We start from the raw sequence: 14,469 nt of genomic DNA on the forward strand, positions 1-14,469 counted from the left end.
GACCCTGCGCTCACTCGCAGCCTGGGCTGGTCCCTTGAAAGCATCGCCCCGAGCCAGGCACTCTGTCAGCGGGAGGACCCGCGGCAGCCTCCGGAGCCCGAAGCCAGGGCCCGGCGTCGGGGTGCTGGGGGGGGACGGGACACTCACCTCCCGGTGCCCAACCCTGAACCACCCTCAACACCTCGCCGCTCACGCCGAGCCCGGCCCTGCCCCAGGAACTAAACGCGTCGGCCGCGAGCAGACGCCCGGCGGGAGGCAGGGGGCTTACCTTTAACAGATTAGACGTCGCCATGTTCCTTCAACTTGGGCTCTCGCGAGACGAGGCGAGACTTGGCGGCGCTCGGGGCCAGGCCTCCTCGGGAGGCCGGAGTTCCCAGCAGGGCCCCGCGGGCCGCGGCGGAGATCCCGGGCGGGGAGGACGCCGAGGCTGCGTGCCGTCCGCGCTGAGCTCGGTCGGTCCGGGCAGCCGTGCTCCCTCAGGCTTTGCCGCTACATAGTCCCCGGCGGGGCCTGCCCGCGCGAGTGAGTGCGTGCCGAGGCTCCAGGAGACGCGAGCGACGGACGGTGGGAAGGGGCCGGGAGCCGCCCTGGCCGGGAAGAGGTAGCATCGACCTCCCCGGGGCCTCCCGCACTCGTCTCCGGGTGAGCCTCTGGGGTTGCACTTGCGGCGGCCACCGGCAACGACTTTTAAGTCGGCTTAGGCCTGGCACCTCGGGTTCCGTGGTGGCATCACGTGACGCTGCGGGCGGAGGCGTGCTTGGGAGCCACCGAGGAGCCTGCCCGCCGCTGGGTCCGGAGGCCCGGCCGAGGGTAGGAGGGCGCCCTCTATTGGCCGGAGCCGGCGCCCACCCCCACCCCACCCCCCACTCGCCCCAGATCCGGGGATGACCATTCAGAGCTCTGGGTTAGATTAGCCGAGAAGGCTATTGACTGCTGCCCTCCCTAAAGACTGACCGGGAAATTACTTGTTTAGTGAAGGAGTGTACCAACGTGTTCACTGTCATCACTCTGCTCAGAAATGCCCGACTTGTTCAAGAAGTGGTGGGTTATTAATCTTGGTTTCCTTAAAACGTATCCTAGACCTGGAGCATCCTATACCATTTTCTCCAAATTGTGTCGCTTTGAATCATGAATCTCCGAACAAGAGAAGAGAATATAATTTATATAGGGATCCCACAGGTTGGCTGTTATTGCATTGTGCAAGTTCCTAACAGTATTTTGGGGGGAGGGGGTGTTGTTTTGGGGGCGAGTTTTTTGTTGCTTTTTTTTTTCTTTTTTTGGTTTTTCGAGACAGGGTTTCTCTGCGTAGTTTTGTGCCTTTCCTGGAGCTCACTTGGTAGCCCAGGCTGGCCTCGAACTCACAGCGATCCACCTGGCTCTGCCTCCCGAGTGCTGGGATTAAAGGCGTGCGCCACCACCGCCTGGCTATTGTTGCTTTTTAATTACAAAAATTTAAAAAAATGTTTTGGTTTTTCGAGATAGGGCTTCCCTGTGTAACCCTGGCTGTCTTGGAACTCCCTTTGTAGACCAGGCTGGCCTTGCCTAGCATTTGGGCTCTAAGTTCGATATCCAGTACCAAATAAAGAAAATATCAACTTCATTGGTAAAAATGTAACATTTGGAATACCTTAAAAAGAGTTCTCAGTGGTGGTAGCACAGGCCTTTAATCACAGTATCTCTGTGAGTTTGAGGCCAGCCCTGGTCTACAAAGAGAGTTCCAGGACAGCCAGAGTTACACAAAGAAACCCTGTATTGGAAATACAAAACAAAACAAAAACAAAAAAGAAAGTTCTCTGCTCTCTTCCCTCCTGCCTCATAAGATCTTCGTTGTTAGAATTATGTTTTGATTTTCTCATTTGTTTCCTCTGTGTGCATTACAGTATATTAAAAAGTTTCTCAAATATTGTTGATTCGTTGTATATTGTATTAATTGTATATTAAAAATAACCCGGGGTGCTTTTTAGAAAAGCGGACTTTCAGGTTCCACTCTAAAGGTTTTTATTTCATAGATTAAGATACCTCAAATCTACTTTTGCCCCAGACATTCCAGAAAGCTTTGTTTGTTTAAGAGGTCTTTCTGTGTAGACTTGGATGGCCAGAAATTCTCTGTGTAGACCAGGCTGACCTAAAAGACACAGAGCTCCACCTGCCTCTGCCTCCAGAGTGAGTGCTGGGATTACAGGTGTATGCCTCCAAAATGGTGAAGAATTCCTTGTATCTGCTTTGGGCTGGGTGTGGTGGAGCAAGCCTTTAATCCCAGCACTCTAGTGAGTTCTGGCCACCAGAGCTATACAGTGAGATCCTGTCATAAGAAAATGGTGCCAGCCAGGTAGTCATGGCACACGCCTTTAATCCCAGCACTTGGGAGGCAGAAGCAGGTGGATCTTTGTGAGTTTGAGGCCAGCCTGGTCTACAGAGCTAGTTCCAGGACAACCAGGGCTGTTACACAGAGAAACCCTGTCTCGGAAGAAAAGAAAAAGAAAAAGAAAATGGTGCTTGAGCTGGGATAAGAGCGCCACTTCCCTTAGACATTGGTGATTTACTTAACCACAGTAAGTCTTTGTCTCCTCACTTGTGAAATCAGTATGAAAGCATCTACAATCATAGAGCTATTGCAGAGATTAAATAGAAAGGCTGGAGAGATGGCCCAGAGGTTAAGAGCACTGGCTGCTCTTTCAGAGGTCCTGGGTTTAATTTCCAGCAGCTATAGGGGACTCACAGGCGGTTTCTGTCTGACCACTATAGGCACCAGGCATGCACATGGCACACAAATATACATGCAGGAGAAAATCCATACACACAAATTTAAAATTTTTTAAACATTAAATATGATAATGATATAAAACAATGTATGATTTATTATACATATAGGCATTCAGTGTAATAAGAGTTAAGAGTATAATGCTTACTATATGTAAGACAGGATTCTGTACATTTTAATAGATTAATACATCAAATGCTAGAATTGATTACTTCTTGCAGAGACCTTAAATATTAATTAAAATTCACATTTGAGAAGAGCTGTAAGGAAAAACAAAAAAGCAGACAATGCAGAAATAGAAGGGAGATCAGACAGGGACTAACTAGCCACAGGCCAACTGGGGTCCTCAAGGCCCTGGCTGACAGGAAGAAATCTATGCCCCGCCTGATGAGGTTCTGCTCAGACCGGGACTAGCCAGCCACAGGCCAGCCGGGGTCCTCAAGGCCCTGGCTAGGGGGAAAGATAGCCATGGGTCCACCCTATAGCTGAAGTTTTCTCCAGTCTTGCCTGGCCCACGGTCAGGACAAATCTCTCTCACCCGCAAGTCCCGCAGCCACTCAGACCCAACCGAGTAAACACACAGAGACTTATATTGCTTACAACCTGTATGGCCGTGGCAGGCTTCTTGTTATCTAATTCTTTTATCTTAAATTAACCCATTTCTACTCATCTATACTTTGCCACATGACTTGTGGCTTACTGGTACTTTACATCCCGCTCCTCATCATGGCAGCTGGCAGCGTCTCCCTGCCTTAGCCTTCCTGTTCCCAGAATTCTCTTCTCTCCGTGTCCCGCCTATACTTCCTGCCTGGCTACTGGCCAATCAGTGTTTTATTTATTAACCAATCAGAGCAACACATTTAACATACAGAGCACCCCACAGCACCTCCCAGTGCCCATTATGATAAGCAAATGTGTGCTGGAGAAATGGGAGAAAAACAGAAGCAGAATGGTTCACACTGTGGAAAGAGGCAGAAAGGGAGAAGTGAAGACGGTGAGCAGTAGGCTGGTGTTGGATGTCTGCTTGCCACCTGGGGCTGTGGTAAAAGACAGTGTGGAGTAGGCTGATGGGAGAGGTCTGCTTGCCACTGAGGGCCATGTCTGGGTCCCTGGTCCTACAGCAGCCAGGGTGTGAGTTGATGTCCATGGATGGCTTCTGTTGCCATTGAGGGTCATTCTGATACCAGTGGTCTGGGCCGCCACCTGGGACCATATTGGGGGTCCGTGGACCATGCTGCCACTGGGGCCATGCTGATCTGGGTGGCCTTAATGCCACCTGGGGCCATGGTGACAACCAGACCCAGGCTAATGCCAAGGACCATGTCTGGGTCCATGGTCCTACCTCAACCAAGGTCTGTATTAATGTCCTTGACCAATGTTGTCACCAAAGGTCACATAAAGCCTAGGGTCTGGGCAACACCCTGTAGTCTTGTTGGTGTCTGGGGATCATGCTCCTGCCAGAGCCATTCCTATCTGAGTGGCCGGGGCTACCACTTGGAGCTAGGGTGTCCACTGGGCCTAGCTGGTGCCTGGGGTCACGTCTGGGTCCAGTTGGGGTATGTGTTGAAGTCTGTGGCACAGGTTGCCACTAGGGCCCACATGGAGGCCTGGGATCTGGGCCACAGCCTGCAGCCTTGTTGGAGTCTGGGAGGCATACCACAATAGGGGCCATACAGATCTGGGTGGCCTGGGCTGCCACCCGGGGCCATGGTGTCATCCAGGGCCAGGTTGCTGCTGAGGACCATGTCTGGGTCTATGGCCCTATAGCGGCCAGGGTCCGGATTGACATATGTGGCTCCTGTTGCCACCGAGGACCATGAGGATGCCCAGGGTCTGGTCAGTGACCTGAGTCCAGGTTGATATCCGAGGGCCATGATGCATGCAGATCTGAGTGGCCTGCACTGCTACTCAATGCCATAGTGATGTATGTCCAGGCCAGAGCTGCAACTGAGGACCATGTTTGAATCCATGGCCTTGACCATACTGCAGCCAGGGTCTGTGCTGGTGTCTGAAGCTCCTTTTACCATCGAAGGCCATGCAGATGCCCAAGGTCTGGGGACATGTTGGTGTCTGAGGGCCACACTGCCACTGGGACCAGTGCCGATCTGAGTGGCCTGCACTGCCACCAGGGGCAGTGGTGACATCCAGACCCAACTGATGCCAAGGACCATGTCTGGGTCTGCAGTCCTACCACAGCTGGCATCTGTGCTGAAGTCTGAGTCCTGTATTGCCACCAAAGGTCACATAGAAACCCAGGGTTGGGGCCACAACCTGAGGCTTTGGTGGTGTCCAGGGACCACGCTGCTGCCAGAGCCATCCCCACCTGTGCTTCCACCCAGAGCCAGGATGTCGTCTAGGCCCATGCTGCTGCCAGGAGCCATGTCTGGATCTGTGGTCCAGCTGCAGCTGGAGTCTGTGTGGATGTCTGGCCCATGTCACTTCAGGGGGCCATGGGAACCAGAGGAGATCAAGAGGACATACTAAGCCGGCCCCTCCCTTTGCTGGCTCAGGGAAAGCTGGCCTTGCCTCTTTTTCTTTTTCCATGTGGCAGGTTTATTTGGGGGCTTGGGGGGAGGGGAGAGAGAATGGAGGGAAGGAGAGAGAGGGGGGGTGCACGCTACCTCTGGCGAGAGAAGGGAGAGAGAAGGGGGTGGCCTTGCCTCTTGCTGGACACTAAAGGGCGGGAGCTGGCTCCTGCACTCCAGAAAGAAGATGGCCCCACCCCTCACCACAGGCAAGGGTGAGCTGACCCTGAAGTCATGGGCATAGGGGAACTGACTCGGCCCCCTCAACTGAGACAGTAGCCCCAGTGTCCTGGACTGACCAGCTCAGCTACCACCCAGGCCCACCCAACATCTACCCCATCTAGGACCTGCTAGAGCTCCTGAAGGATACCAGCAGGATGTCCAAGACTCAGGGTGGCCACAGGATATCCCAGAGGCGTTCTGGTGAGGATCCAGTGATGAGGATCAGAAACCAGAGGCCTTGAATCAGACCAGTGACTCATTGCAATGAATATTTGCAAGTAAAGCTGATAGGACAAGAGGCCCCTAGTGCCACCAGCTAATAGAACAAAAGGCACCGGAGACCCCCAGTGCCACCAGGACAAATGAAGAGGTGTTGGAGAGGCAGGAAAGGAGGAGAATCAAAGAGGATTTTTGGTTGGTTGGTTAGTTGGCTGGTTGGTTGATTTGTTCCTGTTTTTTGTTTGCTTGTTTGTTTACTTTGTTTTTGCAGGGGTGAGGGGAGGGGATATGGGGGAACCAGGAGGTGAGCAGGGTACATGATGTAAAACTCCCAAAGAATCAATAAAGAAGTTAAAAGAGAGAGAGAGAAATAGAATGGAGAATGGGCCAGAGAGACGATTCAGGGGTGAAGAAAACATACTGCTCTTGGGGAGGATCTCTGAGTTCTGTTCCCAGCACCCACTAGAACTCCATTTCTGTGGGTTCTAATACTTCTGGCCTTTGAAGGCCACTACACTCTTAAGCATACACACAGAGATACACATACACATAAGTAAAAATAAATCCTTTTTAAAAAGAAAGAGGGAGAATTCTGAGAATCAAAGTCTTTATGAACAAAGAGGATGGCACTTAGTACCCCAATATACAAAGTACCACATTTTCTAGGGTAATGAAGAGTAACTGCTGTGTGACTTCTCTTCAGGGAACCTGAATAAACATGCATCTTCCCCAAATAGTGTACGACAAGAGACCAAAGAAGACTTCACCTCAGTCCAGCTTAGTGAGCCAATAAGTTTATTGGAGTTACTGATAGGAGTATGGTTGACTCTTGTTGCACCACTGAAAAGCCCTGCCCATTGTGTGTGAGGACTTACAGATGATGTGCCCACGAAGCTCATTGAGAAATTTACAGGCAGTTCAGCTGGCCAGAGTTTCCTTCAGCAATAGTTACTGCTGTTACTGCATCTATAGCCTTGGGGAGGGGCCTGATGAATCTTGGAGGTTCATGAATATAATGTTCATTATATTGGTAATGTGTTGTTAGCTTGTTACAAACAAAGATCGTGAAAGCCCTCCCTACTTCCCCTAAAAATGGCCCAGTAACTGTAACAAGGGGAAAAGAAAACAGCAAGCTCCCAAGAGTATTGGAAAGATTGTATCTTTGAGAACAAACAGAAAGGAAACTGTTTCCAAGCAAAGTTTCTAGTGTTTGTCCCACAACATAAAACATGCCTGCAGTGGTCTGGTGCTTTGGGTAAGAATGTCCCCCATTGACTCGTAGATTTGAATGCTCTCTAGGAGCCAGGGAATGACTCTGTTAGGAGGCATGGCCTTGTGTGTGGCTGGGATGGGCTTTGAGGTTTCAGAAGCTCAAGTCAGGCCCAGTGGCGTACTCTCTCTTCCTGCTGCCTGCTGATCTAGATACAGAACTCTCCACTCCTCCAGCACCATCATGCTTCCCACCATAAGGACAATGGACTAACCTCTGAACCTGTGAGCCAACCCCCATTTATAAGAGTTGCTATGGTCATGGTGTCTCTTCACAATGAAAAACTCTAAGACGTGGGAATAGGAAGCTGGAAGTTCAACCTCAGGCAACTCATCCATGGAGAGAAAGTTCAGTCAGAAACTGCCTGCCCCAACCTCCTCAGTAATTTTTCCTGCATATTTGTAAGCACTGGGCTTTCTTCGTGATGTTAGCTATCTGCTGCCCTTTGTTCTTTTACTTGGAAGCCTTTACTGTAGCCCCTGTTCTGTGACTTGGGAACTCCAGCTGACAGCTTCAGTGGGGCTTCCACAGTTGGTGTCGCTGGATGTTTGTAAGCCCTGCATTTGATGGGGTGACCTTTTGTTGGCTTTCTCAGGTGCATTACTCCAGTTGTCTCTGCTGGATGTTTTGCTGTCTACTAATTTCTATTCTACTTCTGCTTGCTGTGTATTTCATAAGCTCACTCATTCCAAATGGAAAGTGCGGCTGTTGTAGATCACTTGGGACCATATAGAACAGGGGTTTTCTGTGCCTTTAAGTATATAGATGACTTTGAGCTTTCTTTCTTTTTTTTTTTTCTTCTAAACAAAAGAATGTATTTCAAGTTTGCTATTAAGTAATTCTTTGCTTCTAAAGAAAAGAACTAAGGGGATTATCCTGCTTAAATTCACTGTTGTAGACCATGTTCCAGGTGGCTTTACACATAAGGAGTGGGGAGATAAGGAGACCTGGAGAGCAGCTCACCCTCACACAGATGTGAACACAGCGCCCCATGGACGTGCCCCCAGTGCCACAGCTGGGATTACTGTGGTTGCCAATGAAAAAGACAGCTGTTCTAGTTGTTTCAGCTTCTGCTGCTACTGTGGCCTGTGGAAACTTGCTCTTGTACAGAGTTGAGTTTTGCTCTCACTCCTCTTCATCAAGAGGGATCCCCAATTCTTCATCTGTCCACGGTGAAGGATCTGGGTATGAAAAGTGGCCCAGCACAGCGTCCAAGTCATGCCCAAAGCACCAGAGAATCCAGAACCACATGAGTGAGCTTAAGAACTCACCCTGGCTCACCTGGTTTTGGATAAAGTTGGGAAACTCCCTGTACTTGGGCGGAATGTGCACACCACCTCCAGCATGATGGACTCCACCGTCTCCAGCCGCCCCAGAGCAGACGGCCTCCGATGCGACCAAAAGGTGCCCGCCAGGTCAGCACAGACATACTAGCTGGGAACGGAGCCCAATCTCCAGCCCTCCCAGACTTTGAGCTTTCTGGGTTTTGTTTCCTGAGTCTCATTAGCTTCCCTCCTCTCTTTGGGAAGGAAATGTTTGAATAAGGAGGAAGTAGCTATACAATGTGCCTTCCCTTCCTCTGGTTTATAGTCTTTCCATCCTCTTTTTTTTTTTTTTTTTTTTGTTTTCCTTTTTTTTTTTTTTTTTTTTTTTTTTTTTTTTTTTTTGAGACAGGGTTTCTATGTGTAGCTTTGTGCCTTTCCTGGAACTCACTGTGTAGACCAGGCTGACCTCGAACTCACAGAGACCCCAGTGTAAGTGCTGGGATTAAAGGTATGTGCCACCAACAGCCCGGCTCTTTCCATCCTCTTATATGGTGTTCTCTGCGCTTGTGTGTGTGGGGGGGTGAGTACTGTAGGTACCTGATTATTTTCTTTCATTGGGAGCTTAGCACTGGACCACTTTGCCACAGCAACAGTTATTCTCAGGAGGCTAACTGGTTAATGAGTCTCTGCAGTACACTGCAGGAAAAAAAAAAATCCCTCCAGGCCAAACCAGACTGACAGCAGCAATAATTATGTGTATAATCATAAATGTTTAGAAGGAAATTTAATAGGCACATAATACTCGTTTAGCAACACAGTTGCAATTGCTTCCCCACTGGGGCCTAAGACCTTCCCAGCCACTGGCTTTTTGTCCTGGCTTACAGCACTACTCGTGAGTTTTCTCTTGTGGAGCAGACATTAAATCCAATTGGAAAATAGTTGTTTACACTCCTAACAGTCATGCCACTATGCACCAAGAAGCACATCTCGTCATGTGCCATCAAGATTCATACCAAGCACCAGGCAATGGTGACACATGCCTTTAATCTCAGCATTTCAAGAGGCCAGCCTGGTCTACAGAGTGTACAGAGTGAGTTCTAGGATAGCCAGGGCTATACAGAAAAACCCTGTTTAAAAAACAAACAAACAAACAAAAAAAAAAAAAGCCATACCAAGCAAGACTCTTGGTGACAATCCTCCCCCAGCATCCTACATATTGCATTCAGGTAAGAAAGCCAAGAGGGAGATTTTGTGTTCGATGTCCTAAGGCCTTTCAGCCAAAGCACGTAGTGTTTTTAGAAAGAAGAACTTATAAATGGCATTAAGGCTTAGGTTGAGGGGAGGAGATACTTCAGGGACCTCCCAGACCAACAACTCATATAGGGAGGTAGCCCGCCCTTGGCCCTGGATATTTGCCTCCAAACCTTCCCGACTGGATACAGTATCCAGTACAGCCTGGAAACTATCCTGTTGTTTGTATCAGTTGGTTTGTCGAAAGAGTGTAACTTAGTTGGTGGTCCTTGCTGAACGCCCACATCACCAAGGGAAAAGTGCTGCCGGCCTGCAGTTCTAACACCGAGGAGGCAGGGGCTGAAGGGGCATCCTCGGCTGCCAGTGAGTTCAAGGGCAGCCTGGACTAAGACGCAGTCCCAATCAGACACAGGGTAGTGTCATAGTCAATCTTGACTCCACTTGACAGGATTTAACTCAGCATGAAAACGACCCTCTGGGCATGTCTGTGAGGCACTTTCCACATTGGGTCAATTGCCGTGAGAAGATCCACCCTAACTGGGGAAGAGCAAGGGAAAAGGAAGCTGAAGAGTAAGACTCATTGCTCCCTGCTTCCTGAGCTGATCCAATGTGACTCTCAAACCTGGGACAAGCCTCACTAGTACCTGTGGTTCCCCCCCCAGCACTTCTCACCCCTCCCCCTCCCTTAAACCCCTCCAGTCCAGGGGCTGGGCTTCCCTTCCTCAACTTCTGGTCCCTCGATAGCTCAGCCGTTTTGGCTAAGCACACTCTTGGTCTCTTGGTTCCCGTACACTGTCTTTGTCCTCTTGGCCTCCTCTTCCCCTCCTCTTCCTCTCTCACCCTCCCTGCCCCTCTTCTCTCCTCTCATGGCCTGGTTCAGTCTGGACCCTTCCCAACGCCTCTGGCTGAACCCCCCCTCCCTTATATCTACAATAGAAACTTCAGCCATGCCTGGGAAGGGTCCTGTCGTTCCCCCTCACTCACTCTGATGGGCTGCACCGTGAACTGGGAGCCAAATAAACCATTCCTTGAGTTGCTCTTGTCAGGGTTTTTGTCACTGCACTGAGGAAAGCGACCGAGCTGGGCACGGTGGCATGAAAGACACTGCTGCCTCCAGCCCTCCACAATCCACACCCATTCCCCAGGAGTCCACGGCCTCCTCGGCACTGCTGCTGCTGACGAGCCACTGTGCTTTTCCTCACCTGCTTGTCTCTGTGGAGCAGGCCTGGCTGCTTGGCTTGGCTCAAACCCAGGGAGGACCAGGGTTCTCTCTGACCTGCCTCGGTCTTCCCAGTGCTGGGACCACAGGTATGCCACTGCTCACGGTCATGGTCATGCATTTGGATTTCTCTCCTTTGTTAATATATATTTCCTTTACACACACACACACACACACACACACACACACACACACACACACACATATTAATTTAAGCTGGGTGTGGTAGCACGCACCTTTCATCCTAGATCTTGGAAGGAAAGGAAGGAGGATCTCTGAGTTTGAGGCTAGCCTGATCTGCCCAGTGAGTTCCAGGAGAGACAGGACTACAGAGAGACCTGTGTGTATGTTAGTCTGTGTACCGTATCTGTGCAGTGCCTGTGGAGGTCAGAAGAGGGAATCGGATCCTCTGGAAATGGAGTTATAGATGGTTGTGCGCCTTCATGTGAGTGCTGGGAACTGAACCTGGGTCTTCTGGAAGAGCAAGTGCTCTCTCCAGCCCGCATCTGGATCTTTCACACATTTCTGATGCAGAGTCGGTAAGAGAATGAAAACAGAAACATTGCCCTGGCACCACTGTGCAGTGCAGAAAGCAGACAAGGCAAGCTGAAGGTTCTGTTGACTGCCTTCCTTCCCTGCCTGAAACCGAAGGTCATCAGTTGATAGGACGTTGTGAAATTTAAGCAGAGAGGAGAAAAGATAACACATTGCTGTGTTCAGTGGTGGGACAGTAAAGGGACTAAGGACATGTACTATGATTCCTGGGCAACCCTAAATGTCCTCTTGCAACTAGTAAGCCAGAAGATTTTAGTTATGAATTATTTATTTGAGGCAGAGTCCTGCCGTGCAGCTCAGGCTGGCCTGGAATACTGTCGTCCTGCCTCAGGGATTCAACCTGGCTCCAAATGTTAATTTTGACCTTTGAGCATAGCTGAGGAAACAAAGATTTAGTAGGGCTAATAATTTGCACAAAGACTTACAAGCTTGTAAGTGCCAGGGTCTGTCTGACTCTGCAGCTCTATCCACTTAGGTACGGGCCCTGAGCAGGGGTAGAATAGCACTGTAGGAACTAAGGTGGCAGTTCTGCCGAATGATGATGGAGCTGAGCAAACACGCAAGGGAGTAAAGAGGATGACGGACCATTAGATTAAGGCGAATTAGGTGGGGGATCAAAGTACTGTAATCAGGTGAGGAGTCTTACAGTACCACCGTCCTCTCGGACAGCCACGCCCATCTTAGCCAGCAATGTTTCTCGCTCCATTCTGAGGGCTTTTGTCTTAGGAGGCTTTTTTTTTCCCCCAAGTCTCATTTATCTTGGCAATAATCTTTTTCATCTCCTGTAGCTTCTCTATGGCCTCCTCGGGCCCAATCTGGGGCTCAGCACTGGGGGAGAAGGAGGGCTCCAGCTCCCCGTTGTGTGGAGGAGGAGACGAGGGTGAAGCTGGGGTGGGAGGAGATGATACAGCCAACAGAGCATCTCCAGGACTGTCCTCTTTTACCTTTAGACCTCTTAGGGCAGAGGCTGAGAGTCCTTGAGCCATCAGCAGCTTCCATAAATGTGTCACCTTCTGCAGCTCTCGGGTAAGCCAGGCATTGGGGCATCTTGCCCTGTGGTCAGTGTAGCCATGATCCAGGCAGAGACGTTGTGGTGCCTTGTGTAATCTTTTTTTGGAGACCTTGGGTCACTGCTAAGATCTGGAAGCCTGTCTGATATAATAAGCTTTTAGATCAACATTTAAATGCCATATTCTGCAGATCTCTGAAGTATGCGGGCTGTCCAAGTGTATCTGAATAGACAAACTTTGATTCTAGTTACTTGTTTCAAGTTCAACCCTGAAAACATATGCAAGGGACTGAGTAAATAAGTAAACATATCCCTGTAATATTATAACAGTATTTATTTACCCTGATTATAATTTAAAAAAACTTGATTATTTATGACTAACTATTTATGTTCTTTAATAGTCTATAATAAGTAGCCTAAAAGCAGTTTGAGGCCAGCCTGGGCTACCAAGTGAGATCCAGGAAAGGCGCAAAGCTACACAGAGAAACCCTGTCTCGAAAAAACCAAAAAAATAAATAAATAAAATAAAATAAAATAAATATCAATATAAAACATATATATGTATCATTTTATCTAAATAACTTGAGAGCTTAACAAACTTAGCAAATACAAAGAGGCTAGACAACATTTTTAAACATTTTTAAGTCATTGGTTTTTAACTATAAAAACTGTTTTTAAAAGATTAAGATCTCTCAAATGTCTTTTGTAATATCAGCAATAATACACACACACACACACACACACACACACACACACACACACACATATATATATATTTTAAGGGGGAGAAAACATGGCATAAATTACAAAGTTTAGCTGCCACAGCAAGGTATATTCCTGTGTAAAAAAGCATTTAGGTGCAGCTTTAATATTTATCAAATATTTTATTTATCAAACATATGTTGTTATCTATTTAAATTTTTTTTAGAAACTTGTTGTTGGACACTTGGTAAAGACATAAGTACTTATGTGTTAACCCGAGTAGATCTTTATAACCTTAGTAGAAGATGGCTGCCAGCCACATGGCTGCCCATGAGGTCACCAGCCAAGATGGAGGAAGCCACGTGGTTGCTGTTTAAAGCACGTTTTTTTTTTTTAAATAATAATTACTTGCACATATACATACAGTTGGATCCAAGTTTTATATATATATATATATATATATATATATATATATGTGTGTGTGTGTGTGTGTGTGTATATATATATACACACACATATATATATACATACACATGCGTAAAGTTAAAGCTTGTTTATATTTTTAAGTCACATACCTGTACATATACATATATAAGCAATTTGCAGAATCATTAGCCATTTTTAAGATGAAAACCAACCAGAATTAAATTTAGTATTTGCAGGTATAAGAAACCATAACAAACAGTTTATATTATATTTTTTGACCTTTTATAACTTTTTATGTACCCTCAGTCCGTTTCTTTGATCCTTTAGACATTTATTCTAGACAAATTTCACTTTTCTTTAAAAAAAAAGAAACTCTTACCAACGTCTTTTTTTTTTGTGATTTTCTTTAGTAATCCAGAATATATTGTAAAGTTGCAATATTTTAAACAAGAACAGAAATACATGCATGTACCATAACAAGAATAACTCTAAATTTGCATCAGCACTGTACCATAAACAAAAAACTGTTGGTTAAACTTATAACATAGCTGCGGTAGCTTATCAATCATAGGCAGTGGCATTCCATTCTTGGAGCCAGACCTTGATCAGGTTTTAGCCCCAGGACAGTTCTTGGGAGCCCCACACAACAGCATGGAAGAGAAAGAGGACAGCCCTGTCCCATGTCCACATGGGAGCCCAGCCAGAACCTGCCAGCAATATCTGGGCCCCACAGTGCTCACAGCCCACCTTAGCACACAGCCATGCCTAGTTCCCATGCAGCCTCTGGGCCAACCTGGCTGCCTCTATTATACAGCTCTCTGAGCAAGCTGGGCGCCCCCCCCCAACCCGAACCCACTGTATCTAGGCCCTGTGATGTTCACAGGCCGCCTCCCCCTCTCAGTGGCACCCTGGGTCTCTGAAGTAGCAGGGCGGCCTGTTAAGTCTAGGGGTGAGAAAGTCAACAATGAAAACCAACAAAGAGAGAAAACAACAAAGCCACAATCAAAACAGGATACAAAAAAACACCAACAATTTCCTGGGACAA

General features: G+C 48.0%; 1 protein-coding gene and 1 pseudogene across 2 annotated transcripts in view; both read right to left on the reverse strand.

The window, feature by feature from the left end:
• The window catches only part of Cul5 (cullin 5), a 44,886-nt gene extending 44,021 nt beyond the window's left edge, over positions 1–865 (reverse strand). The window contains exon 1 of one of the 2 annotated variants that reach the window (XM_006972316.4): positions 269–865. In XM_006972316.4, the coding sequence (XP_006972378.1) occupies positions 269–292 (24 nt within the window). In that variant the 5' untranslated portion in view covers positions 293–865. The remainder of the gene's footprint in view (positions 1–268) is intronic. The other variant, XM_076576284.1, reaches the window with a different exon arrangement.
• A 7,255-nt stretch (positions 866–8,120) lies between these two features.
• LOC102924701 (NADH dehydrogenase [ubiquinone] 1 beta subcomplex subunit 2, mitochondrial pseudogene) lies at positions 8,121–8,426 on the reverse strand (annotated as a pseudogene).
• Between the last annotated feature and the right edge of the window lie 6,043 nt (positions 8,427–14,469).

This window comes from Peromyscus maniculatus, chromosome 7 (assembly GCF_049852395.1).
Source record: "Peromyscus maniculatus bairdii isolate BWxNUB_F1_BW_parent chromosome 7, HU_Pman_BW_mat_3.1, whole genome shotgun sequence".
In the NCBI taxonomy this organism is placed as follows: Eukaryota; Metazoa; Chordata; class Mammalia; order Rodentia; family Cricetidae; genus Peromyscus; species Peromyscus maniculatus.